Below are 25,108 nucleotides of genomic sequence, written 5' to 3' on the forward strand. Positions count from 1 at the left end.
GTATGGAATGAGTATTAGATTATATTAAGGATTGCTATTAATTTCCTTGGCTGTGACAATGTTATTTTGCCCATGTAAGAATATGTTATTTTTCAGACATACCTCCTGAAATATTTAGGGATGGAATTCCATGATGTCTGTGATTTACTTTAAAAGATCTCAGCATTTTAAAATTAGTAAAAAGACCCAAAATGTTATGTTACCTAGAAATTCTACTCCTAGGAACTTTTCTAAGGAAATAATGTAATAGTAGAAAAATGTATTAAAGATGTATAAAAATCATTATGCATGATAGCAAAGAGAAAAAACTTCAGTGGCCAAAAGTAGGAAACATTTGCATCAATTAATTAAATTTAGGTGAACTCAGTAAGCTATGAGCCAGTCACTTGAAAACAATAATTAGGAAAATGATGTCAAACTTGGAAAATTGCTTAAGATTCAATGCCAATTAAAAAAAATATATCAGAATATAAAATTGTGGGTATTATTTGCACTTTGTATACATATAAAAATTGTTTAGGGTGGTGGGATTATAGTTGTTTTGTTTTAATTTTCTTTAATGTTACCTTCTCAGTAGAAAAACTGTTAATATAAAAGAAAGTAAGACTAGAAAAGAATAACAAGGGCTGAGTTGGAGGTTTTATAGATTCACCGTCTTGAAGAGCATCTACAACCTCTCAGGTTTTTTATCTTTCTTTGTTTAGGGCCTTCGGGAGCTCCCGGAGAGAAGGGCTTGACCGGTGTTCAAGGGCCCAGAGGACCACCAGGAAGACCAGGACTGCCTGGCCTCCCCGGACCACCAGGGTGTCCAGGTACCTTGGGAACAAGCCTGGAACCTTCCCAGACACGTTTCTATCTCGTGTTGCATCAGAAAGGACGAGCCTTCACTCAGACCTGGTTCAGCTCTGGTTCTGCCACCTCCCAGACCTGTAACTTTGAACGAGTCACCCAAACTTTCCCATTCCTTCCTTCCTTCTCAATTGGAGCTAGTCCTCACTCCCTGGGTGGTCTAGGAGTAAAATTAGTCAACACCTATAAAGGGCCTAACAGGGTGCCAGGCACAAAGGGATGACGCCCCTTTCCCGCCCTTCCTAATTTACCTGCCATTGAGAATGCTGGCTTTTTATTTTCTCCTTAAGGTAAATATCACACATACAGGACAGCATTGTAATGGCTCCTCTTCCTGACAATTCAGAATAAAGTGAGAGTAGAAATCATAATTGGCAGTTTTAATTGCTCAAAACGGTATTTTTCCCCTTCTGAACTTAAGTGTATTTTTCTCCCTAGCGTCAGGAGACCTAGGAAGAAAAAGTAATAAAACAGTGTTCCTGGTTTAAGTATCTCACATAATACGAACATAGATGACCTTCCCAGTGAATGTAACTCATGTGCCATCTGGGTGTCTGCAAAACCTCTCTGTCTTTCTCAGGTGATAAAGGGATGCCTGGGCCAGTGGGACATCCAGGAGAAACAGGGGACCCTGGACCAAGAGGCCTCATGGGGTATCCAGGGATACCAGGTCTTCCGGGAATAAAAGGTAAGTCAGAGAGGAATCCTGGTCCATCAGAAAAATCCAGGCCCATGAGGGCAAATGCACAGTGGCTTTCCAGCACTGAGTGACATTGCTCCTGGTCATGGCCCTTCCCCACCAATGTCATCAGCCCCTCCCTGTTCTTTCTCACTGGGCTCCAGGCAGTGCCCATCTAGCCTCCGGACCTGCCCCCTATCAACATGATGGTGATACCATCTCATTTTTCAAATTTCTCCCAATGTTTTCCATAATGTTCAGCCCCATTCATTTATTCTCTCCCCAGATAGTTAAGCTCCTACTATGTCCTGGATTCCAGATACTCAGTACAGAGTTTTGAAGAAAATAGACATGAAGCTTCCTTTATGAAGTTCACAGTTTAGGAAGAGAGACACATATTAACTATGTATGTGTAAATAAATACGTATTTACCAGTTGTGATAAGTGAAAGGGAGAGGGGAAAAATAAGATGCTATGGTGGAATTAGAATTCATTACCTTTGTTGATGAAGAAACATTTGTTCCTGGTTGAATATTTTGGTCTTTAAAGAGGGGTTATAATATAGGCCTGGTTAATATAAAAGAATGTCATAGAATTATACAATTTATTTTTTAAAATATGTATTTTATTGATTTTTTTACAGATAGGAAGAGAGAGAGTTAGAAACATCGATGAAAGAGAAACATCGATTAGGTGCCTCCCTGCAAACCCCCCCCCCCCCCCCACTGGAGATGTGCCTGAAACCAAGGTACATGCCCTTGACCAGAATTGAACCTGGGACCCTTGAGTCTGCAGGCCGACGCTCTATCCACTGAGCCAAACCAGTTAGGGCTATACAATTGATTTTTAATAAATCTCCATGCCTTTTCCCATTCATATGTGGTACTTACTCCTCGTTAGTTCATTGCTTTCATTTTAGATAAAATATTTTTATTGGTACTTTGTGTGTACCACTAGCCTAATAATACTTATATTGTATAACATTTGTTTAGAAGTTTTTCTCACCAAGTGATTTTTTAAAAAGCAAGGACTATTTTTATATGCTTGGCACTCAGTAGATACCCAATAAGCCTGTTGGTTGGTTAGTGTATTTTTAAATTTATGAATAAATTAATAAGTGAAGGAATGGATAATGGAAGAAGGAACATCTGAGCTAGTAGCTATGAAGATGAGGGTTTTCACCTTAATCAACAGATGTTCAAGCCTTACTTGATAGATTTCTATAACCAATCTTTCTCTGCCTCCTTCTTTTTTTCCCTCCCACTTTTTCCATGATTAACCACTTGTACTGTATCTCCACTTCTTTCTATCCTCCCAGTTCAGTAAAATAGTAAGGATTTTCAAGTGTCTTGGTGCCATAACAATATCCACCCAGTCTGATTAAAATGACAAGGCTCAATCTACTATTATTGATTCTTCCTTCTCTTGAATTAGTTTACATTTATTACATAAGTTCAGTATATGTTATTTTAAAACCTAATAGCTAATGAATTTGATAGAATAAAAATTATTTGAAGATAATTTCTAATCATGTCATAATTCTGTGCTTTGAAAAATGAGTTTGTTAAGAAGAGAAAGTGAGGAAATAAATATATCCACCCAAGTATTCAGTGTGCAAAAGGATACTGCAGTGTGCCTCCCGACCACGTGGTGGCACTGTTTCACTGTGAACTGCCCATTGCACAGCCAGTCTTTAAAAGAAACAAAACAGTGAAACAGATTCCTAAAAATTAGAACAACGACCATCTAAATCCATTGTTGCTTTTTATCATGCTGGTATAAAAATGAACCACACTCCAGCAGAAACACTTTGAACTGAGAAACTAAATATTTGAAGTGTGCGTTAGATAAGTCAAGGGGCCTGATTTTCTTGTTTGAATAAACCAGCTGCTGAACTCGAAGTTGTTTGCTCTGTTAGAATGGGCCATATGGATTCTGAGTCCTGCTTGTGTTCAGTCAGATTTAAACTTTAACTTAAACATATGCTGAAAATGGCTTGGTTCCTAGACTTAAATTTCCAAGTGCACACATCCTCTACAAGGAAGACACTGTTTCTAGTTGGGCGTTGAAAGAGGATTGGCATAATGGGGACCGAAAGACAACTTCATTGCATGACAACGACTAATTTGGTTGGTGGCAAGTAAAATATTTCATAACCTTTTATCAGCCAAGTAACATTCTCTCTCCTTTTTTTTTTTTTTACAACTAGAGTATTCTCCTCCTGCCCACCCCCTCCTCTCTCCCCCCCCAATACACACACACACACACACACACACACACACACACACAGCACTTACAGTTCTAGGGGTGGATGCCTGTTCTGTCAAGTTAGGGATGTTTCTCTCTGACTCCTCATTGTACCATCCAGCACTTGCCACTAAGCACATTTGGGGACTGATGCTCCATGGGTTAAGAGACCATGTCTTATGCCCTGTGCATTCCTTTAGTAGGAACTAATCTATTTTCTGAATTTTGGAAAAAATGAAATCGTATTTCAGAATCTGTTTTGATAAGTTTTCAACTCTGCTCAACTGTTATATATAGCTATGAAGGTCTCTTTTTCCCAACAGCTTTAACAATAGGGTGACCAGCTGCCCCTGTTTGCCTAGGATCAAGGAGGGGGCGGTGTGCGGGATGTTAGGCTGTGGAACTTCCTGTGTTAGAACTAGGAAAGTCCCCAACAAATTGGTTCACTATTAAAAGTATAAACCCGTGTAAAGGTTCTTGGAGATAGGATAGTGTTTTTGCCTCTAGGACAGAAGAAAGCCTAAGAGTGGAAATTCAGTGACAACGTTGGTTGACTTGGAGGCTGGGATGATGATTATGGTGGAGACTGGAGTCGAGGTTAGACCCTTGGACTGGAGGGAGAGCCCAACCTGCAAGTGCAGGGAGATGCAGCCTTAAGTGATGGTTGTTAGCAAGACGCTGTCCACAGAGGTGAATAAAAGTCCTCATTACTCCGAAACTGGTTTGGTTCAGTGGATAGAGCGTTGGCCTGCGGACTGAAAGGTCTCGGGTTCAATTCCGGTCAAGGGCATGTACCTTGGTTGTGGGCACATCCCCAGTGGGGGGTGTGTGTGCAAGAGGCAGCTGATCGATGATTCTCTCTCATCAATGTTTCTAACTCTCTATCCCTCTCTCTTCCTCTCTGTAAAATATCAATAAAAATATATTTTTTAAGAAGTCCTCATTACCAAGGAAAGTGCTTTGTTAGCCTAATTGCCTCTCATCTGTACTGTATATATCTTATGCATGAACAACTTTCTGATTTAGAGTTGAGATTGATATAAAGCTTTTAATAAAAAGGAAAAATTGCCCTTAAAACTCTATCCAGATGTAGCTGCATTCAATTTATAAAGATAACATTGGGTCAGACAAGGGTCCGACAGTTCACCAATGGCAAGGGGCTGGGATTGTGACAGGCCAGGATCTGGATGTGTTGATGTGACAATGGAGAGTTGGCAGAAGCCAGGGCATTCCACCCGCAGCCAGCTCTCCCCACCCATCAATCTTGGTGGCTTAATCCGGAGATCAAAACACATGGAAATAGCAAAGTAAATTTGAAATTTATTATCATTTCAGACAGATTGCAATAAATATCTAGATTTGGCAGATGAGGAAGGTCTGTGTGTTCTTTTGGTACAAACTTGGAACATTGGCTCATTAATAGGAAAGATGATTGGAAAATAAACTAAACCAGAACTGTTAAAAGTGTAAGGAAATAAGATCTTTAAGGAAAGCAAGGGTGTATTCCCAAATTTTTTTTGGAAGGTGCAAGAGATTATAGCTTATTTGTACCAATCTAAAATTTATTTTATTATTATATTTATTGGGATAACATTGGTTAATAAAATTTATATAGGTTTCATGCATACAATTCTACAATACATCATTTGTATATTGTATTGTGTTTACCACCCCAAGTCAAGTCTCCTTTCTTCACCATTTATCCTTCCTTTACCTTCCCCCACCCTAAAATTTAAATTTAAAAATAGAATAACTGTCTGTTTTAAGTGCTGACAATAAATAAAATGGAACCAAGTAACTTCTACCTTTTAATAAGTCCACAGAGGACTTGCTTTTATGAATAGATAATAGTTAGCATTTGAATTATTTATATACAAATGGATACCTCTAACTTCCCCAAATCTTACTACAGATCTATCACAGAAAGATGAGACATGCAATAGAAATGGTAGTCCTCTTCTTTTTAAAGCTTTTTCCCCCACCTGTTCAATCCTTCCCCCTCCACATTCCACATTGTCTCATTCACTCATTGGCTTACTCACTCATTCAATGAACATTCATCGAACATTTACTGTGTGTCAGGAGATATGCCAAGTATGTACATAGAAAGATCAATAAGGTCTGCTCTTACATTCAGTTAATTTACACCAAATAAACCAGTTATCCAGACCTGATTGTTGTACAGCGTGAGCCTGCCATAGGTCATCGAGAGGTTCTCTGTGGGTGTCTTGATGTAGGGACGAGCACTTTCTGTGTGTTAGTCCTGTAGGCTGAGGCTGTTATCACAAAGCCAAGGGATATGACCATAAGCTGAGTGAATGGCTGGCTGTGCACTAAGGGGCTTACAGCCTTAGATAAGAATGGGCAGCTACTGGTTGGAAGAACCATTAATGAAGGAGTAAGGTTACCAGGCATGGCCAGGGGCTGAGGAGAAGATTCTTTCCCAAATTAATCATCAGAGCAAGATGTGTGTGAAGCACGTGGCAGAGGGCTCAGTACCTGGAATGTTCTGTACATATTGGCTACCTTCTTTCCTTCTTCTCTCCCTCTTTTTATTCCCTCTACTGCCTTCCTATAAATCTATATATTTGCATACTGTAATACACTATACTACATAATATAAACATATTTTAAATATGTAGTTTATATACCTATATATTGATAAATACATAGTGACAACTTAAGTAAAGCCAGGTCAGCAGATGTCTCCATAGAGAACTACACTGATGTCCGATAGAAGATTCTGAAAGAAAATTAAGGTGTCAAGGAGATCCCATCTACTAATAAATGTAGAGCATGAAGTTTCAGTGGTCATCCTGAAATGCATTTTGTTTCCAAAAAGATGCATCAGAATGATTCTCTTTGAAACAAGTGGTTGCAAAGAAAAAGCTGCAGCCAAACTTGACTTTCAGGCCTGATCTTTCTGAGCAGCACAGTTATTTAAAAAAATTAGAGAGGACATATACTCCTCAGTATGCCACAGGCCCCACCTGTCCTTACTGTCTTAAAACATCTACCTAACCAGATCCTGCAGAAATTAGAATTTAAAGACCCTGGCTGACTTAGCCAGTTTGACTCAATGGATAGAGCATTGGCCTGCGGACTGAAGGATCCCAAGTTCCATTCTGGTCAAGGTCATATGCCTGGGTTTCAGGGCTCAATTCTCAGTGGGAGGTGTGCAGAAGGCAGCCAACCAATGATTCTCTCTCATCATTGATGTTTCTATCTCTCTCTCCCTCTCCTTTCCTCATATATATATATATATAAGATTCTGGTGAGGTGAAAAGATCCTGAACCTTAGAGGAGGAGGCCTGGGTTTACTCCCACCCAATCTCTTTCCTCATCTAAGATTATTTTATTGTCATGAAATTGAAAGTCACTGACTATACCACGATCTAGTAATTGTAGACTGTGTTTGGTCAGACAGAAAGATGATGGTCATCAACTCACAGCAGTACTTTAAAACCAAAGGAATGGGTGTGTTAAGCAGTCTTGGCAGAAAATGTTCATCAAATGAATGTTAAAGAATAACTACTGGCATGGATACAGCCTTAATAATGGCGTGTAGACTGTGAGATCTCATGGTTCCCACCTCGAGAATCTGTCCATCTTCATCAGCAGGCCCCCCTCTGAAAGGTGCCTGGAAACCATGGCAGTGAAGTTCAAGGGCTGGTCTCTTCCCGGGGTTCATAGGCCTGTGATGTGTTGCAGGTCCCTCCGGGTTACCTGGCCTGAACGGCTTGCATGGTTTAAAGGGTCAGAAAGGAACCAAAGGAGCTTCAGGTAAGAGGAAACCCTCCGTGAGAGACTTATCTGCCATCAGTGGACCTCTGGTAGGTATTTCCTCACTTCTCACAATGTGGGTTGTGAAACAAGGAAACTGGCTGAGCACAGAGACACAATGATGGGACTCCTTTTAGTGCTGAAGATGACTTATATAAAAAAGGACCCTTGAGAAAACCCAAAGTAAGAAGGGATGGTTGGTAACAGTGCCTTTTGTTGATGTTGCTTGGGATGATCTCTCTACTAAAATACACTGGGTAATTGCTTAGGTGGGGCAAGATTTCACAATGTTATGAAGAACAAATAAATAGCCCGGATTTCTTTTTGTCTTGTTTTTGTTTTAGGTGTAGTATTGCCAAGTACTACCATGTGGGTCTAATTAGCACTTTCAGCATCTCTCACACAGCCTGCTGCTGAAACAAATTACCTGAACAAATTACTGTTACTTTGGACATAACAAATAGATAATTATCGACAACTGCATTTTAGTTTGTTCCGGTATTTTGACATAATGCACATTTGTTGCATGACTTTCTCAGAAAAATAGCTCACCATCAGACAAAGTGGCTGGAGTCAGACACACAGATGTGAGGGAAAAGAGTTGAATTGCTGTGCTGCTAGATTTAAGTCTGTTGAATCTTCATACAGTTCAGAAGGCCACGAAGTAAAATTTGGACCACGTAGGATTCATTTGGTGGCCGTTCTAAATAGTCTGATAAAATGTGTGTTCCCTCCAAACAACCAATGATGCTCTGTCTTTTCAATGTGAAAGTTTACAATAATTCTATGTACATGTCAGTTTCCACCTTCAATTTCAAACCAGTTTATTCATAATTGCTCATTGTTGGATCTCATTTGTTTTTACTCTTTCCATTGTAGAGCTTTGACAGATGGTATTGTCACTGGGTTGTTGTTGTTTTTTAAAAATATGGAAAATAATTACAAAGTAGATCAAGCCTATGGTTGACCAGTGTGATGGGTTTTAAGAGAGTAAGTGGTCACCTGGGAAACGTATGCAGCCATTTGGGTCACCATTGAAGCTGAGGTTGGTCTCAGCAGAACCAGCTGCTTCCGGATCACACACTTACCACTGGGACAAACAGGGAGGAGATACAGTACTAAAATTGTCTTCTACATTAAGGTTTGAATGAAATGGGCCCACCCGGCCCGATGGGAATGCCTGGGCTGAAAGGAGAGAGAGGTGACCCCGGGAACCCAGGAACTTCTCCTCCAGGCCTTTGTGGAGAAAAAGGCCCCCCAGGCCCTCCAGGTAAGAAGCAGAATGCTTGTCTCCCCCTTTCTCCCCCCCCCACTCTCCATACTGAAATCAAAATCTCCAAATGTAATGAGGTTCACATCTGGACATGTCCATCCTCAGGGAGACCTGGACCACCTGGTCCTGCAGGTGCCACAGGAGGACCTCCTAAGGGTTATTTGCCTGACCCCGGTCAGCCTGGAGATCAAGGACCTCCTGGCCCCAATGGCCCAAGAGGTACGGGAAAATCCTGGCCAAGGTTGGTGATGCCCCTTTCCTGAGATGCTGCCAGCTCTGTAGGGAGGGAGGACCAGAGAATGGCAGAGGAGAAGCCCCTCAGCAGCCCCATTATTTGGGCAGATGGAAAGGTGGGGGTGTGGGCAGCGGTGGGCTGGCAGGCCCAGGCCCAGGAGAGCCCAGGCCCCTCACTCTTCTATGTCACCCTATCAGACCACCTCTCTGTGAGTACAAAATCTGAGTCAGAGCAAGCCCTTCCCATCACCAGCCAATGTTGTGTGTGAGTCTGTAGTGGGGCAGGGATCTCATCCTGCCTGGGGGTGTCTGCACCTGCCCCCTAACCCTCTGCCACTGGCCCAGAGTGACAGGACCCAGGCCTGGTGTACACACAGAGACAGAGCTCTCCCTATGCTGCCGACAGTCCATTTTGCTTCTCCCTTCACTTCCCAGGGACAAACCAGCAAGGCAATATTTAAGGGTTGGACCAGAGCTGGGTAGGGAATGGGGGAAGAGCATGGCTCAGTGCAGTGTTTTGCTAAATTCAGATCATCACATTCCTCCTTATCAAAGAGAGACACAAACCACCATCAAGTGCTAAACATTTTAGTAAAGGTGGGATTACAGTATTATATAATTCTATTTTACTGCAAAAATAAAACTGCTTAAAACAGCATAGTTTTAGTAGAATAAAATTTGGGCTCAATTCCTATGTGTAGATACTTGTTTTCAAATGTGATTATAACTGAGTGAACATTTCTTTCACATCAGCCAAATTTTCTCATAAGTGTATCATTTATTCATCTATGAACCTATGTATCTATCTATCATCTATCTATCTATCTATCTATCTATCTATCTATCTATCTATGTATCCATCCACCTATCTATCCTCTACCTTATTAAAGCAATGGGATAGCAATGCAAACAAAAGGAATGGCTCTGAAGGAAAGGAAGGCTTTGCTTGGGTTCATTTTGTCCAACGGCCACTGACAAACCACTTACACCATTTCTCAAGCTCCACGAGACCTACTCCCTGTTTCACTTCTGACACTATTGATTTTCTCATTTTTCTAATTCCCTCCATCCCTTGCCTGCAAACCATTAAATTACTCCCCTGAGGAAGCTCCCAGGCAGCCAGCACACAGGTTTGTCTTTGACTGAAAGAACCTTTTGCCTCCTCCCTGTGGCCAGGACCCCCCGGGCCTCCAGGGCCCCCTGGGAGCATTGACCTTCTGCACGGGGATCCAGGAGACTGTGGTCTGCCAGGCCCTCCAGGTCCCAAAGGCCCGCCAGGCCCTCCAGGACCCAAAGGCCTCCCAGGATGTGATGGGAACAATGGCCAGAAAGGTATGAATGCAAGTTGTTCCTTAAGTAGTACCTGAAGGCTTCTGCTCTCTTGTCCTGAGGGTCTGGAGTGCTGGACCACCATGACCTAATTCTTATTTTCTGTTGAATCAGTGGCTATATTGCCCAAATGTTCTTCTTTTCCAAAGAGTCCTCAAGTTCTGGTAACTGTCAGACAAGTAAGATGAGAAATACAAGTTCATCTTTAGCCCCTAAAAGCATACTTGGTAACCTCTTAGACCAGAACCGAACAGCAGAAATATAACGCTGTGTAATTAAATGACGTAGGCAGAGGTGAGCTTGATTTGCACCATGCAGGACCAGCAGGACTTCGTGGGTGGGAGGAGGAGCGGAGACAGCTCCTGCCAAGCACCGAAGGGCTGGCGGGGGAAACGGAGAGTGAGACGAAGAGTGGTGGGGACTTAGATCTGGAGTTGGTTCCCCAGGTAGCGCAGCATCTTCCCTAATTTTCCTTCACTGCAGTCCTTTGACTGTCTCCAGAGGAAGTTCAGGATCGCAGGGCTTCTCTCTCTCATTTAGTTTTGTCTTGGTCATGGGACCATTTTCCTGAGCCCCTTTGATGGATTCTGGGGTTTCCTTCCCACATAGGCAGTTCTCAGCTTCACAGAAGAAAGTGAGAGACTGCTCTCGACCCGGAGCCAACTTTACCTAGCATTTTGTTGGTGTGAACTTCTGAATCCTGTCCATCAAACTGTCACCGACTGGTATTGCTCTGTTCCACTGCCCTTGTTTTTATATGTTCCTTTTAGGACCAATGGGGTTCCCGGGGCCACAGGGGCCACATGGACTTCCAGGGTCACCTGGAGAGAAGGGTGTACCTGGCCCTCCGGGTAGACCAGGGCCCCCTGGGCCTGCAGGTGAGCTCCTGATGCCTCCTCCTCTCCACCCAGCAGCCCGCACAGGGCGCTTCGCACGAACAGTTCCGCTCACAGTCCTCTTTCAGAAGCAAGTCTTCTGAAGGCAGCACATTCTTCTGAGTTCAGTCCTTTTGAAATAAAGGTTGCATTTACTTCAGGCTGCACTACAAAGTCTCCTGTTTGGTGAACTAATATGCAGTGGTGCCTCACACAACGAACTTAATTCATTCCAGGAGCAAGCTTGTTATGCGAAAAGTTCGTTATGTGAAACGCGTTTTCCCATAACAATACATGTTAAAAAAAATAATTCGTTCTGTAGCATAAAATATGCTAAGATGACATAAAAAAATATGCCAAGATGACATATTTTTATTTAGATACATCTAAAAACATAATTTTTAAAAAAAAAAACACACATTTTTTTAATTTTAAGACAGATTAAGTAGAGTCTACCGAATCTTGCACATCTTCATCCATTTTCTGCTTTTTGGCCGATGGTTTCATGAAAAACCTGTCCAAAGTTCGCTGTGCGAGGCATTCGTTATGCGAGGCACCACTGTGTATTATTAAAATGGGAAAGTTTGAACACTAGAGGTGGATTTTACACATACTATCTCGACGATGAATCAATCTGTGTTGTCTCACCCAGGAGTCAAAGACTGATTTGATTATTGTTCTGTGAGGATGGCATAATCAGTTCCTATCTCTGACTTCCCATTGGTTTTGCTAGATGCTTTATTTAATGTTTTCTGTAAAGTGCATTAATGCCTATGAAGTTGAAAGGCTATTTAATTTAAACCCCATAGACCACATGTTTTCATCTGAGTGTCAAAATAAACTAACGGAGTGTTGAAAGGGCAAACAGATGTGGGTATTTGAGATGGGCAGAAGTAATATCTCTCAAGATCTTATATCAATATTATGGTAATGTGGCATCAGTTCAGAATATCTGGCTATCTCCTAAATTAGCACCCTAGTCCAAAGAATAAATAAACTGCTCTGCTCCATAGTGGATCATAGTTGAGCATGACAGAGAGCTAATACTCTGATTCATCTCATACTTCCTTTCTTTACATAAACTATAAAACTTGGCAAATTAATATGAAATTTTTAGAAGACTTCAAATAGGCAGAATTTCTATATACATTAAGTTGGGGCATATTTTCCATAAAAAAAAACAAAACTCAAATTTTATGTGGCACAAAAGAGCTTCATTTCAGGTTTTTCTAGATCTGAAAACTCTATTACTGTTATAGCTGTTCTTATCAGTAATACTCTGGGATATATATATATATATTTACTGATTTTAGAAAGAGAAAAAAGGAGAGGGAAGAGGGAAACATTGATTGGTTGCTTCCCATACATGCCCTAACCAGAGGTCGAACCCACAACCTAGGTATGTGCCCTGACTAGGAATCCAGCCTGCAACCTTTTGGTGTACGGGACCGATGCTCCAACCAACTGAGCCACTCAACCAGGACACACTATGTGGACTTTTTAATGTCATGCTGCTTGCTTTCGATGCTGTCTTCAGTTTAATATTTATGTTCTCAACAATCTATTTCATGATTGTCCTAATTCATGATTTAAAATCTCTTTCTACCACATGAAAATCATTGTGCGGCCTCGTTTTTGCCTTTGGATCTCTCCAGGTGACAGAGGTAAGCGTTGCTATAAAATGAATAATTTCCTCTAACTCTTATTTTCAGCCACCTCTCTACTTCCATTTTTCACTGCATTTGGGAGTTCAACTTGTTACATTTATATATGCGGGGTCCTGTAAATATTGGTTGTAATGCCTTTGCTTGCTCGTTACAGATATAGTAACCCCGTATTAGAATGTTCTATGCTAAGCCTCATTGCAGGTTGTCAGGGACTGTGCAAACTCAGCTTCCATAGTTTCAAATCAGGCCCAGAGTATGTGGCTTTCTCTGTCAGATGCCAAGGTACCCACCAACAGAAACTTCTTTTATAAACCCACAGTGTAAATGCCTGGAACACCCCTAAAATAAGTGGTATCAGAGGCATGAAAAGACGGGTCCTTAACACCCAGTAAGCGGCTTCAACAAGCCTTTCCTGGGGCACCGGAAGTCCATTTCAAGGAGCAAATTTCTTTGTGTGTTCAAGTGAAAAATGCTATTATTCATGTAAACTGAGTGTTCGTTTTAACCCCCCCACAATGCAAAAGCAACATATAATTTTATGCTTGGCATTTTCAAAGAGAATGGAGTTTCTCAAAAGAAGGAAAGCAAAGCTGTGAACACTTGCATTTCTTCCTTCCTGGCACCTGGTATTAACCCCATGAAAGTTGCCCTGGATACAGATGCCCTATATCATCACCAGAGTGCTTAAAAGAGATGTCTTGGCCTCTTCTTTCAGCTTGTGGTTTATTAAAAAAAAAAAAAAAAAAAAAAAAAAAAAAAAAAAAAAAAAAAAAAAAGAAGAAGAAAGAAAAGCAAAATCATAATTAAAAAAAAAAATCCTGCTCTTATAAATGTTTTATTTATTTTTTTATTTATAAATGTCTATATTTTAAAATGACAGTTGTATATTTACTGAGTTTTCACTTCAACCCTTTTACTGTCTCTCTGTGACCGTATGTATCAGCTCATTTGAAGATACATCAAAATCCTAAATCTGAAGGCCCAGCCAAATGCATCCCCACACCCACTTCCCTTCCCTGCTGCCTCCACTCCTTCACCGCTGGTGAGCGACAGGATGATTCAGGGAACTCAGGACATAGTCACCGGCATTTCTCTCAAGTAGCTCCCAATGGAAGAGACAAGTTTTACATCAAGCTTTCCGTACTGTAAAAATGCACCCAGCTCATCGTTGCTGTGGTTTCATACAGTATTCAAAAGAGGCTAAATTCCAATGTCCTTATAGGGTTCAACTTCGATATGCACAGACACAGTCACCATGGTGTAGACTCAAACAATGTGATTGTGGCATGTTCTTGGTTTTTATTGCTGCTTTATCATTGCTGTTCTTAAAAATATTTTGCCCATTTATATGAATTTTAAGACAACCTGTAAACAGGTGTTAAAATATGCTGCATTCCTCGGCATTTACCATCAGATGTTAAAAGCTCCGAAGGCACTATGGTGTTCTCAACAATCTATTTCATGATTGTCCTAAGACAATCATGGGAAGAACACAGGTTTGGAGTCAGAACATACTGGATTCTAATCTAGACCCTGCCACGTGCTAGCTCAGACCGGTCCCCCATTTAGCTGAGCCTGAGCTTTCTTTCCATGACACCCTAGTAACAGCAGCACATACACACAGGCTGGGAGCATGCAATTGTGAAGCACTGGGCACAGGGCCTTCAGTACATGTTAGCTATTACCATTATTGCTTAAGGTTATTATTTCTTCTTTGTGGACTATTTGCAGAGGGACTGAATGAAACTTTAGGGGAAAAAGTCCTTAAAGATGTGAATGTAACCAAGAAGAGAGACATTTCAAACCTCTAGAGCAGTGGTTCTCAAAATGAGAGCCCAGGTGGGCACCATCGACCTCATGGGAACACGTTAGACGTGCAGAGGTTGGGCCTGCCCAGTCCTGCTGGCTCAATATTCTGAACTCTAACAGTCTTGCCAGATGATCCAAATGTGCTAAACTCAGAACTTCAGCTTTGCACTGGTGCTTCTCAGTCCTGGCCCACACTGGAATCATTTGGAGAAAAATTGGTGCCTGGGGCCCACCCCCAGAAATTCTAGGTGGAAAGGACTTATGTGCACACATATGAGCCTAACCAGTGGTCAAGGACAATGGGGGGGGGGGGCATAAATGGAGGTGGGGGGTGGGAGGGTAGAATGGGGGGTTGAGGGCAAATATGTGATACCTTAATCAATAAAAAAAATAAATTAAAAAAAAAAATTCTAGGTGGGTCCCAGCACCAATGCTTTTTAAAAACTCCCCAGCAGGGTTTATCAGACAACCAAGCTTGTGGGCACTGCCCAGGCCACATCCTGTACCAATTCAACCAGAATTTCTGTGGCAGGATACAGGCATCAGTATTTTATAACTGCCCTAGTTAATTACAGTGTGAACTCAAAGTTAAAAATCATGCTTTGGTACCTATATTAATCCCAAAGTTTTCTCTCTCTGAGTAGCAGATACTATGGAACCACACCTGGCTGCAATGTAGAGTGATGAATTAGACAGATGTTAAGCTGAGCATTAGGAATACACCAATACCTCTCCCAACACCACCTGTGGCTGGGTCCCCAGCAAAAAGTGGCCCAAAGATTGGAAATCCTGTGAAGTGCACCAAATTATTGCTGATTCAACCAACCTTCATTATTTCATACTTTTTTTTTTTTTGCTTCCTAAAGGAGATCCCATTCACTAACTTAATTATTCAGTCAGTCAGTAATTTGGCAAAATGCTTTCTGAAGGTTACAAGGGCTATCAAACAGTTTCAACAAGGTGTAGGGTCAGAAGCCCTTCTAACTTGAGATGGCAGAAGGGGGCTTGTTCATAAGTATTTGAATTCGTCACACAAGTGGCAATTCCAATTTCAGGCGAACCAGGGCCACCTGCAGATTTGGATGCCTGCCCCCGAATCCCGGGGCTTCCTGGGGTACCAGGCCCGAGAGGACCAGAAGGAGCCATGGGGCCCCCGGGAAGGAGAGGCCCTCCGGGAGCAGGTAGGAGCCTGACACTGATGGCTCATTATTGGTATATATAATACATACTGCTGACGTGGAAACTCAGTGTTTTTGTTTGTTTGTTTTTTGAGCCTAAACAACGAGTGCGGATGCAGTAATGAAAATGTTCTTCCCTTGTATATATATTTTTTCTACATTTATCCAAAGGTTTAATCATATACTAATTGGGTCATCTTGCCCCTTCCGTTTTTATGTTGAAATTTTACTTCGGTCTTCTATATTTGAGCAGGTTGTGGACATGAGGTTTTGAAACTTCTTAGCACAACAGAGTAGATGCTCTGTGCAATGTCATTAATAGCTGTTGACTTGATTTTTTTCAATGAAGAACAACTAAATTTGGGTCCCCTGGAGCAGAAACAGCATACAAGCAGGGAGAAGGAGGTGTATCCTTGGAGGTGCAAGAGGGAAAGATGAGGGAGCTTCCCTCTAAATTATGGCAATGACTGCATTGTTTATTTAAACAGGGGTCTTCAAACTACGGCCCGCGGGCCACATGCGGCCCGCAGAGGAGTCTGATCCGGCCCGTCAGGTTTTTTGGGCAGTGAGCGCAGCCAAGGTGTTACAGTAGGAATTAGTAGTTCATATAGTTCGGCCCTCCAGCTCTCTGAGGGACCGTGATCTGGCCCCTACTTTAAAAAGTTTGAGGACCCCTGAATCTGAGCAATTGCTCAGTCCTTGTCAGGTAGCGGATCCTTATTTAAGGATTTAAACTAAACCATCCCTTTGAAAAGTGTGCTCCAAATAATTTATTTTCTCTTCTCGTATCTCCACCGACTTGGGTAACTTACAAAGCGATTAGGAAGTCGGGGCTGGTCTTCTGGTTTCAGACCAATTAACAGTGCCCCTTGGTTCTAGAAACCTGTGTGCAAATGGTCCTAAGAGACACAAGGCCATTACAATCTCATCTTCCCAGCCACACTGCTATTGTTTTAGTTCTTTTTTGTTTTAGGACCAAAGGAATTGGGAGTAGGAATTTTTTTTATATATATATTTTATTGATTTTACACAGAGAGGAATTGAGAGGGACAGAGAGTTAGAAACGTCAATGAGAGAGAAACATCGACCAGCTGCCTCCTGCACACCCCCCACTGGGGATGTGCCCACAACCAATGTACATGCCCTTGACCGGAATTGAACCCAGGATCCTTCAGTCCGCAGGCCGATGCTCTATCCACTGGGCCAAACCAGTCCCGGCAGGAGTAGGAATTCTGCACCACCTGCTTTCCTCCCAGAGGGCCCTGAGATGCCCCTCCACTGAAATCTGAATAGTTCTTGGGTGGTGTCTACTTTGGAGCCTTCCTAGAAGTTGGGGGGTCGGGGGCAAAGGGGCTGTTGTTTGTACTTGCTGCTCTGTATCTGCGTTTGGGCACTAAGTTAACTGGTGTTCACTGGAGCCACTTTCTCTGAAAGCCCACAAGCCCTGGGAATTGGCAATCACTTCTCCTCTTAGCTTTGACCCTCAGCGCATGGACAAAGCTCTTAGTCAGGCGGGGTAACTCACCTCTCAAACTGCTTTTAAAACCAAGCTGCCTTGTTGTATATATATTTGCAGAAATGAGAGTTGCCCCCAAACTTTACAAAATAACTTCCAAGCAGAAGCTATAGCCTATAATGGGGCTCTGCGAATTCAGTTCACAAAATGCTTCCAGACTCTTTCTCTTCAGAAAGTAGTAGCAGTACAGATGCGGGTAAGATGTTCTTTCCTGCCCCTGCCCTGGGGTCTCACAGCCTCATGGCAGACATGGCCAGAAGAGCATAAGTCATGCTCAATAATGAGAGATAACAATTTGCATTTTAAAGGAGTTTCGAGGAAAAGCATTTATGAGAATGAGACCAGGTGTGGTGAATCCTGTGTGGAGAATGTAGGACTGCTAAGATCCCAGCAAGGGGTAGCATTGGAGCGGAGCCTTGGAGGAAAGATTGAGCTTAGAAGAACCAGAATTGTCCAACAGGGAGACACAGGAGCACAAATGGGGGCAGGTCAGCCTAATAACCTGGTAACAAAGAGCCAGACCCATCCTTCCCACCCAAAGTACAGCCACACCCCAGACCTACTGAATTAGAATCTGCATTTTAACAAGATATCCAAAATATTGCAAGTTCGTTCAAGTTTGAGAAACCCTAACTATATTATATGAATGCTGCCCTTAAAATTCAGTTAAGAGTGACACCTTCCCTGTGGCTCAGTCCTAGCTGTAGGTTAGGACTTGCGAAAGGCTGATGTCTGGGCTTCATCCCAGAGCAATAAAATGCAGGGGGAAGCAGAGCCCCAGTGTCAGGGTTTTAACAAAGCTCCCCAGATGGCCGGGGCAGGCAGCCAAGGTTGAGACCCGTTGCTTCCTGGTGGCTTTGGAAAATAACCAAGGAAAGTCACCGAGAAGAAAAAAAGTCATCTGGGCAAATTCTGTACACTTTTAACGTAGTAGCATTCTTGGGCACATATGAGTTTCTCGCTTCATAGTGAGCTTCTGACAGAGGCCGACAGCCTCTGGGCTCAGGTGTGCTCACCTGTCATCTCCAATTCCCCCTGACATGGGGTCAGATGGGCTCATCCAGCCGCAGGTGACCACGGAAGTCCTTCTCTGGCTTCCTGCGCCCTCCCCTTATTGATGCCACCGACCCTGCCTGCTGGCCATGGGAATACCCCCAGCCACAGTTGTGCCACAGAATGTGATTATGTTAAGTCAGGGCTGCCCCACTCCATAGCTCAGCTTCCTCCTGTGTACCCCCTTTCAAGCCATGCTTTCTTCTGGGCTCCCGTTCTTTGATGGGTGCCCTGGGCCCCTATTATAAAGGACCCCTCTTTTTCTTGGTCCCCTCTTCTTCTTCTTCCTGCTGACCACCCTGGATCCATTGGCCATACTGTCCAGTTGCTAAAAAGTGAGGAGTCTATTCTGAGGGTCTGAAATGGCTCAGCACTGACTGACCTGGGTTATCTGCAAGTGGGAGGGGCAGCAAACACCGCTCCCCCCACCCCCCAAGGTTGGCTGTGAAGGATCAGCTGCCACTAGGAAGTTCCACCTCAGCTGCTACTAGGAAGTCCCACCTCTGCTTAAAATGACATTGTTATTTTCTCCTGTTTCCCTTAAAATCTTTCTCATTGCTGAGCCGATGAAACCAGGCACATAACCAGGTGTTGCAGCTGAGATCTACATAGAAAAAAACCTACCTGCTCTTTCCTGCCCTGGGGAGCGTGGGTCACAGCCACACTAAGTATCACTCAGTGTGTTAGGGGGCCTCCACCACGGAAAGTCTAGTGCTTTTCTCTTCACACGTCTCTGATGCTTCAAAGGCTGAGGCTCCCGGTGACAAATACAAGGCGGTTTCCATTGTGGTCGGAACTGTTACTGCCTAATGGACGTGCCCACATCCTGTTGAGGTGTGTTTCTCTTCAAGTCACATGTGACCCTCTCAGCGGAGGTAATCATCGAACACTGGAGGGCTCTTAGATGTCTTTTTATTTTTTAAAGCAAGTTCCAGGTAGAGAGTAAGTCCAGGTAGTAGAAAGCTCTGGACACACAACTCGAGCTAGCAAAAGTCTTCCTTCCTGTCTTCGGAAATGTCACCCACCTGACTAGTACTCCGTCTTCCCTAATGGGAGCAAAGCTACATGATAACATCTGGTGAGAGAACTCTTCTCCCAGATCCACAGAGATCTCATTCACTCGACATTTCAGGGGGGACACCCTTGACCTCTTCCATGAGCAGCCTGGTCACTGGCTTGTCTTATCAGCACATGGGCAGCTCCTTCCAGAGAGCACAGTGGTCACTTGTTGGAATCATCTTGTTGAGTGGAGAGAGAAAGGATGTTCTGAGTTCAATAGGGTTAAGGTTAGTGTTAGGATTAGGGCCAATAATGTTCCCCTTCCTCCCCCCCGATAACAGATATGTTCTTTGAAGATAGCTGATTTGTGGCAGAGAGAGAGGACAGAGAAGGAGAGAGGGAGAGATAAGAAAAAAGAGGGAGGGAGAGGTTCAGAGGAAATGAGAGGGAGAGGAAAAGAGGGAGAATAATAACTAGAGACCGGAAGCCTTGAGAGGGCTAGTAAACTGGGGAACTAGGGCTATTGGCAATACACTGCTTCACAGCAAGGACCATGTCTGCTACTCCGAGCAAAGGACATTGTGGCAAAGAATTGATGTCTTGGCCCAAAGTAAGCAAGCAAACACTTAAAGAACCCTTTGAATACCAATGTGACTGTGCCAAGTCCCCCAGCATACGTCCACCAAGGAGCACACCTGAGCTCTGTGCCTTGTCCTGAAGCAGGTGGCTGATGGTACAGCCTCTGGACTCAGCCAACCTGGGCCCCTTTTCCCATCCACATGTGACTGGCTCTGCAGCAGGTCTGAGCCTCAGTCTCCCCACCGGTAGCCTGGCACATGTGAGGACCTGAGCACATGGCTGCTGTCAAGGCTGAATTAGATCATCCACCCAACAGGATTGTTGTGGTACTTAGCACTTTATAAATACTAAAAAACAAAAAAACAAAAACAAAAACAAAAACAAAAACAAAAAACTATACAAAAAAATTGCTCTTCTTATCTGGCTCCAAATTTAACTTGACCTCTAACTGAATCTTATTAAATTTCATTTATTCCTTCATCCAGGCTTTTTAAAAAAATCAGTATTAAGATAATATATTTTTAATTTGGTGCTTTTTATTTTAATTTTTTAAAATACATTTTATTGATTTTTTTCAGAGAGGAAAAGAGAGGGATAGAGAGTTAGAAACATCAATGAGAGAGAATCATCGATCACCTGCCTCTTGTACACCCCCTACTGGGGATGTGCCCGCAACCAAGGTACATGCCCTTGACCGGAATCGAACCCGGGACCTTTCAGTCGGCAGGCCGATGCTCTATCCACTGAGACAAACCGGTTTCAGCAGTATTAAGATAATATTTAATGGTAAAACCGATACATGTTTAATGTAAAAAAATAAAATAAATAAAAGGTCAGATATATAAGAATGTGAAGAACTTGTGAAAATTCTCAACACCGCCCTGGTCTGGCCACAGATTCTGCCTCTGCCCGTTATTGGCTCTTGGGCCTTGATTAGCAAGTTGATTGGCCTTTCCGAGCCTCAGTCACCCCAGTGCCAAGTGGAGACAGTATTCACTGGCAGGTGAAATGCTCCGGGCAGTTCAGGTGGAAGCTGTGTATGCACAGTGAGGCCCGGCCAGCAGATGTCACATGGTTCTCACACTGCCATCGTGGACTTTGTGCAGGGTGCAAAGGAGAGCCTGGGCTGGATGGCAGGAGGGGCGAGGATGGCATCCCAGGGCCGCCTGGGCCTCCGGGACACGGAGGGGACACGGGAGAAGCCGGCTGCCCTGGAGCACCAGGTAAAGAGTTTCAGTTTCTCATCTTCCTTCTGACAAGCAGATCTGAGAACTGGGCCCGGGATCCCCAGCTCTCGGGCAGCTGTTCAAGCTGATCTGTGAAAAGCATTGGCCTTAGCTACCAACTCACCAGGTGTCAGGGAGATGGAAACAGCGAGAACAAACCCGGAGGTACCCCCACGTTCTGACTCTCACCCACACTCCAGAGGAGTCAAGGCCCTGTCTCCAGTCCAGTCTTTTCCCAAAGCGCTGGTCCTTATCACAAAGGGCTCAGCCATCTCAGAGGCCCCATGTGCCAAGGTAAGCCTGGCACCTGCCATGTGACCACCTTTGAGAGGTTGTGCTGAGGATCCTGGGATGATGGACGGTTCTCACCCTCGATTTACCTGGCCTCTGGTTTTCTGAGTTCACTTCATCTGACTGTACAGCCCTCGATAAAGTATGTAGCATGCCCAGCTCCTTCCTAAGGAAAATGTTTGGGAGTGGGCATTGTGTGAGGGGAGGGAGAAGACGCCTCAGGACAGAAATGTGAAATATAATGCGCCTGGATCAAAGTTAGGCTCCAGGGACCTAGAGACCAGGGGGGTGAGGAGGGCGGGGCAGGCTCTGCCACCAGAAGGAGCCCCGCCTGAAGCCGCAGTTCAGCCTGGGCCTGTGGTTGCCATGTGGACATGCAGCCCCCTGCCCCCTACACACTGCTTTTCAAGCCCAAGACCTCATCTTAGAAACCCTGGTGGGCCAAACAAGACCCGGGAGCAGGCCTGATCCAGTCCACAACTACGACTCTGCAAACTTGCGTGTGCAGTGCAAATGGCTCAGAGAGACGGAGGGTCTTCCAGAAGCAAGTTAAAAAAGACAACCATTTGGTTGTAATGTCAAGCTTCACCTTTTGCTCTTGGCAATTAGAAATTGCCATAGGCCTCTTCGGTCGGTCAGTCCCTGAGGGGTGCCAGCGGGGACAGGCCCTGCTCACGTGCTGCAGGCCTCATTATTTCCCACCTGCCACTGAGAATTTTGGAACTAGGCCTTCCCCCCACATCCCCCTTTATAAAAAGATCAAAAGTCCAACTTGCGGCTCCTTCTTAGAATGAGACTGATAATATGCCAGAACCATGAGACAGGTTCTGGAAGTTGGGAAAGACCTAACCCCCCCTCTCTGCCACCACCATACAAGCAAAAGTATAAGAGTCACAGAATGTGAGCAGTGGAGAAAGTGAGCCGGCTGGGCTGCTTGGGCATAGGAAACAAGTTAAAGAGGCAAAAGAAGGCCCTCGGGGCTTAGGAGAAAGCAAAGAGGCACATATGCCTAAAGGGAGAAGGTGCAGGCCCCTCTAGAGAGAGACTGCAAGAGCAGGCCAGGGAGACCAACTTTGAGAACCACCTTTTTGGCCAGGCAAGTGCCCAGTCCAGGCCAGAACGACTGGAAGATCACACGTAGGTGTGCCGTCATCCTGTTCTAGTTCTTTCTCTCAGTGCCCATCACTTTTTAACGTATTTCACACTTTACCTCGTTATTATGAGTATTGCTTGTCATGTCTCCAGGTAGAGTGTAAGCACAGGGGGTTCTGTCTGTTTTGTTTTTATGCTAACACAGCCCAATGCTTGTAGGTTGTTTGGAATACACACACACTCGCAGAGTGAGCGGTGTGTACAGATCGCAGGGGTGTGAGGGAGCAGTGGGCCCTGCCATGTTCCTCTCGGGTCTGAGTGCTTATTGATGCGCTGGACAGAGGTGCTCAGAAATGTTTGTGAAACTGAACCCCCTAAAGGACCTTCCTTTTTTTTTTCTTTTTTTTCCTTTATTCCTCCAGGCCCTCCTGGGCCCATTGGGGATCCTGGGCCCAAAGGGGTCGGCCCTGGATACCTCAGTGGCTTCCTCCTGGTCCTCCACAGTCAGACGGATGGAGAGCCTACCTGCCCCAAGGGCATGCCCAGGCTCTGGACAGGCTACAGTCTGCTCTACGTGGAAGGACAGGAAAGAGCACACAATCAGGACCTCGGTACGTACAGAGCTCTGGCCGCCCATGTGCATTGCCTAAGAGTAAACCTGCTGGGTTAATTTTATAAACTAAAGAATATCAAGTGATTACTCATCTTCTTTGGGATTTCCCCCCCTCTATTTATACTACCATGCTGATTCTCAGAGAAGTTAAATCTGTGATCCTGTGACGTGCCAAAGGGATCATTCTGGCTACCGTTATTATTTCTGGCTGGTTATTAGTTTTTCTTTTATTTTTATTTTTTTTAAATATATTTTATTGATTCTTTACAGAGAGGAAGGGAGAGAGATAGAGAGCCAGAAATGTCGATGAGAGAGAAACATCGACTAGCTGCCTCCTGCACACCCCCCATCGGGGATGTGCCCGCAGCCAATGTACATGCCCTTGACCGGAATTGAACCTGGGACCTTTCAGTCCGCAGACCGATGCTCTATCCACTGAGCCAAACCGGCTTTGGCTGGTTATTAGTTTTTCAAAACTTATGGTTAGTAAATGAGATGTAACTCTGGTGTAAAATGGGATTTTTCACTTCCCCATGTGAATTATCTGAATGTAAAGTGTGTATTGGCAGCATCCTGATGCTTTCATGGTGTGGCGATTACCAGCACCAACTCCTGCCCTGCTCCAACTGAGGTGTTTTTTTTTTTTTTAATTTTTAATTTTTATTTATTTTTATATATTTTTAAATTTTATTGATTATGGTATCACATTATTGTCCTCATCCCCCCATTTCTATCCCAAACTCCTCCCCACATATGCCCCCACCCCCTTGTTGTCCATGGCCACTGGCTTGGCCCATTTGCATGCACACAAGTCCTCTGGTTGATCTCTCCCCCTTACCCCCACCCTCCCCGACTATCCCTCTGAGGTTTGAGAATCTGATCGCTGCTTCTCCTTTGAATGTCCAACTGAGTTTGAGAGTCATCCTTGGCACTGCTTGTCCGTTTTCAATAGCAGATTTGTAAGACGGACTTCAAGCCAAGAGTTTAGGCACCGGGGTGCTGGCAAACGCTACCATTCCCAGATAATGAAAGTTGGAGTGGGAGCACAGGAGGGAGATGCCTGCAGGGACGGGTGATGGTGGGGTGAGTTTTGTCACTGCTCTCACTGGGCCTGACCCCTCACTGGGCTGTCATGGTCAAAGGGTGCAGGCCTGGAGGTGGCAGCTACTGACATGTCCCTCTCCATGTCTTCCTGGGGTTCAGCCATGGCCTCTCCCATCGGAGGGGCCAGGGGAGAGGAAGTACGTCCATATCTGACTGTTTGCGTCTCTTCTCTCCTTCCTGCCTCCAGTCTCTTTCTTGCTTGGCCTCACCAGCAGTCTCACTTCTCTGTCCCGGTCCAGCCAGGGCACACATCGCAAAGCTCTGCAGAGCTATTGGGAGAAAACCCAAGCCCCTTAACCAGACAGACACAGCCCGCATGCTGTCCGGTTGACCTCTGGTTGAGAGAGAGACACACAGACCTCCTCTCCCTCCTGTCTGCCCTGAACTGAACATCTGAGATCCCCGAGCTCCATGCTCTCTTCACGTCTTGACCCTCCTTCCTCTGGATCTCCTTTGAATAGTCTTCACCTTCTCCAAACCTTTGTCATTCAGGTCCTAGCTTCAGTCTGGTTAGCCTTCCCGTAAGTCCTAGCCCACAGTTCTCATCCATAGGGCTTGTCACTCTCTGTTTTCACGGCCTGTGTACTCCTCCAGCCTCCCACCGGGCCAGGCCCGGAGCCTGGGGAAGAGAGGAGTGCCTATGACTCTGCCTCCCGCCCCTGGCTGAGTGCTCGGCTCAAGAGTGATGCATGGCTGTGGGAATGAGGGCTGG

At 44.3% G+C, this 25,108-nt stretch overlaps 1 protein-coding gene across 1 annotated transcript in view; it reads left to right on the forward strand.

The window, feature by feature from the left end:
* Nucleotides 1-25,108, forward strand: part of COL4A4 (collagen type IV alpha 4 chain) — a 110,705-nt gene that overhangs the window by 79,721 nt on the left and 5,876 nt on the right. Inside the window, exons 36-45 of the mRNA XM_084892913.1 lie at nucleotides 705-812; nucleotides 1,430-1,537; nucleotides 7,487-7,558; nucleotides 8,700-8,828; nucleotides 8,937-9,050; nucleotides 10,242-10,397; nucleotides 11,165-11,272; nucleotides 15,801-15,926; nucleotides 21,177-21,293; nucleotides 23,102-23,290. Coding sequence (XP_084749039.1) covers nucleotides 705-812; nucleotides 1,430-1,537; nucleotides 7,487-7,558; nucleotides 8,700-8,828; nucleotides 8,937-9,050; nucleotides 10,242-10,397; nucleotides 11,165-11,272; nucleotides 15,801-15,926; nucleotides 21,177-21,293; nucleotides 23,102-23,290 — 1,227 coding nt within the window. The remainder of the gene's footprint in view (nucleotides 1-704; nucleotides 813-1,429; nucleotides 1,538-7,486; nucleotides 7,559-8,699; nucleotides 8,829-8,936; nucleotides 9,051-10,241; nucleotides 10,398-11,164; nucleotides 11,273-15,800; nucleotides 15,927-21,176; nucleotides 21,294-23,101; nucleotides 23,291-25,108) is intronic.

The sequence above is a fragment of the Pipistrellus hanaki genome, assembly GCF_964339955.1.
Source record: "Pipistrellus hanaki genome assembly, chromosome: 8".
NCBI classification, from domain to species: Eukaryota; Metazoa; Chordata; class Mammalia; order Chiroptera; family Vespertilionidae; genus Pipistrellus; species Pipistrellus hanaki.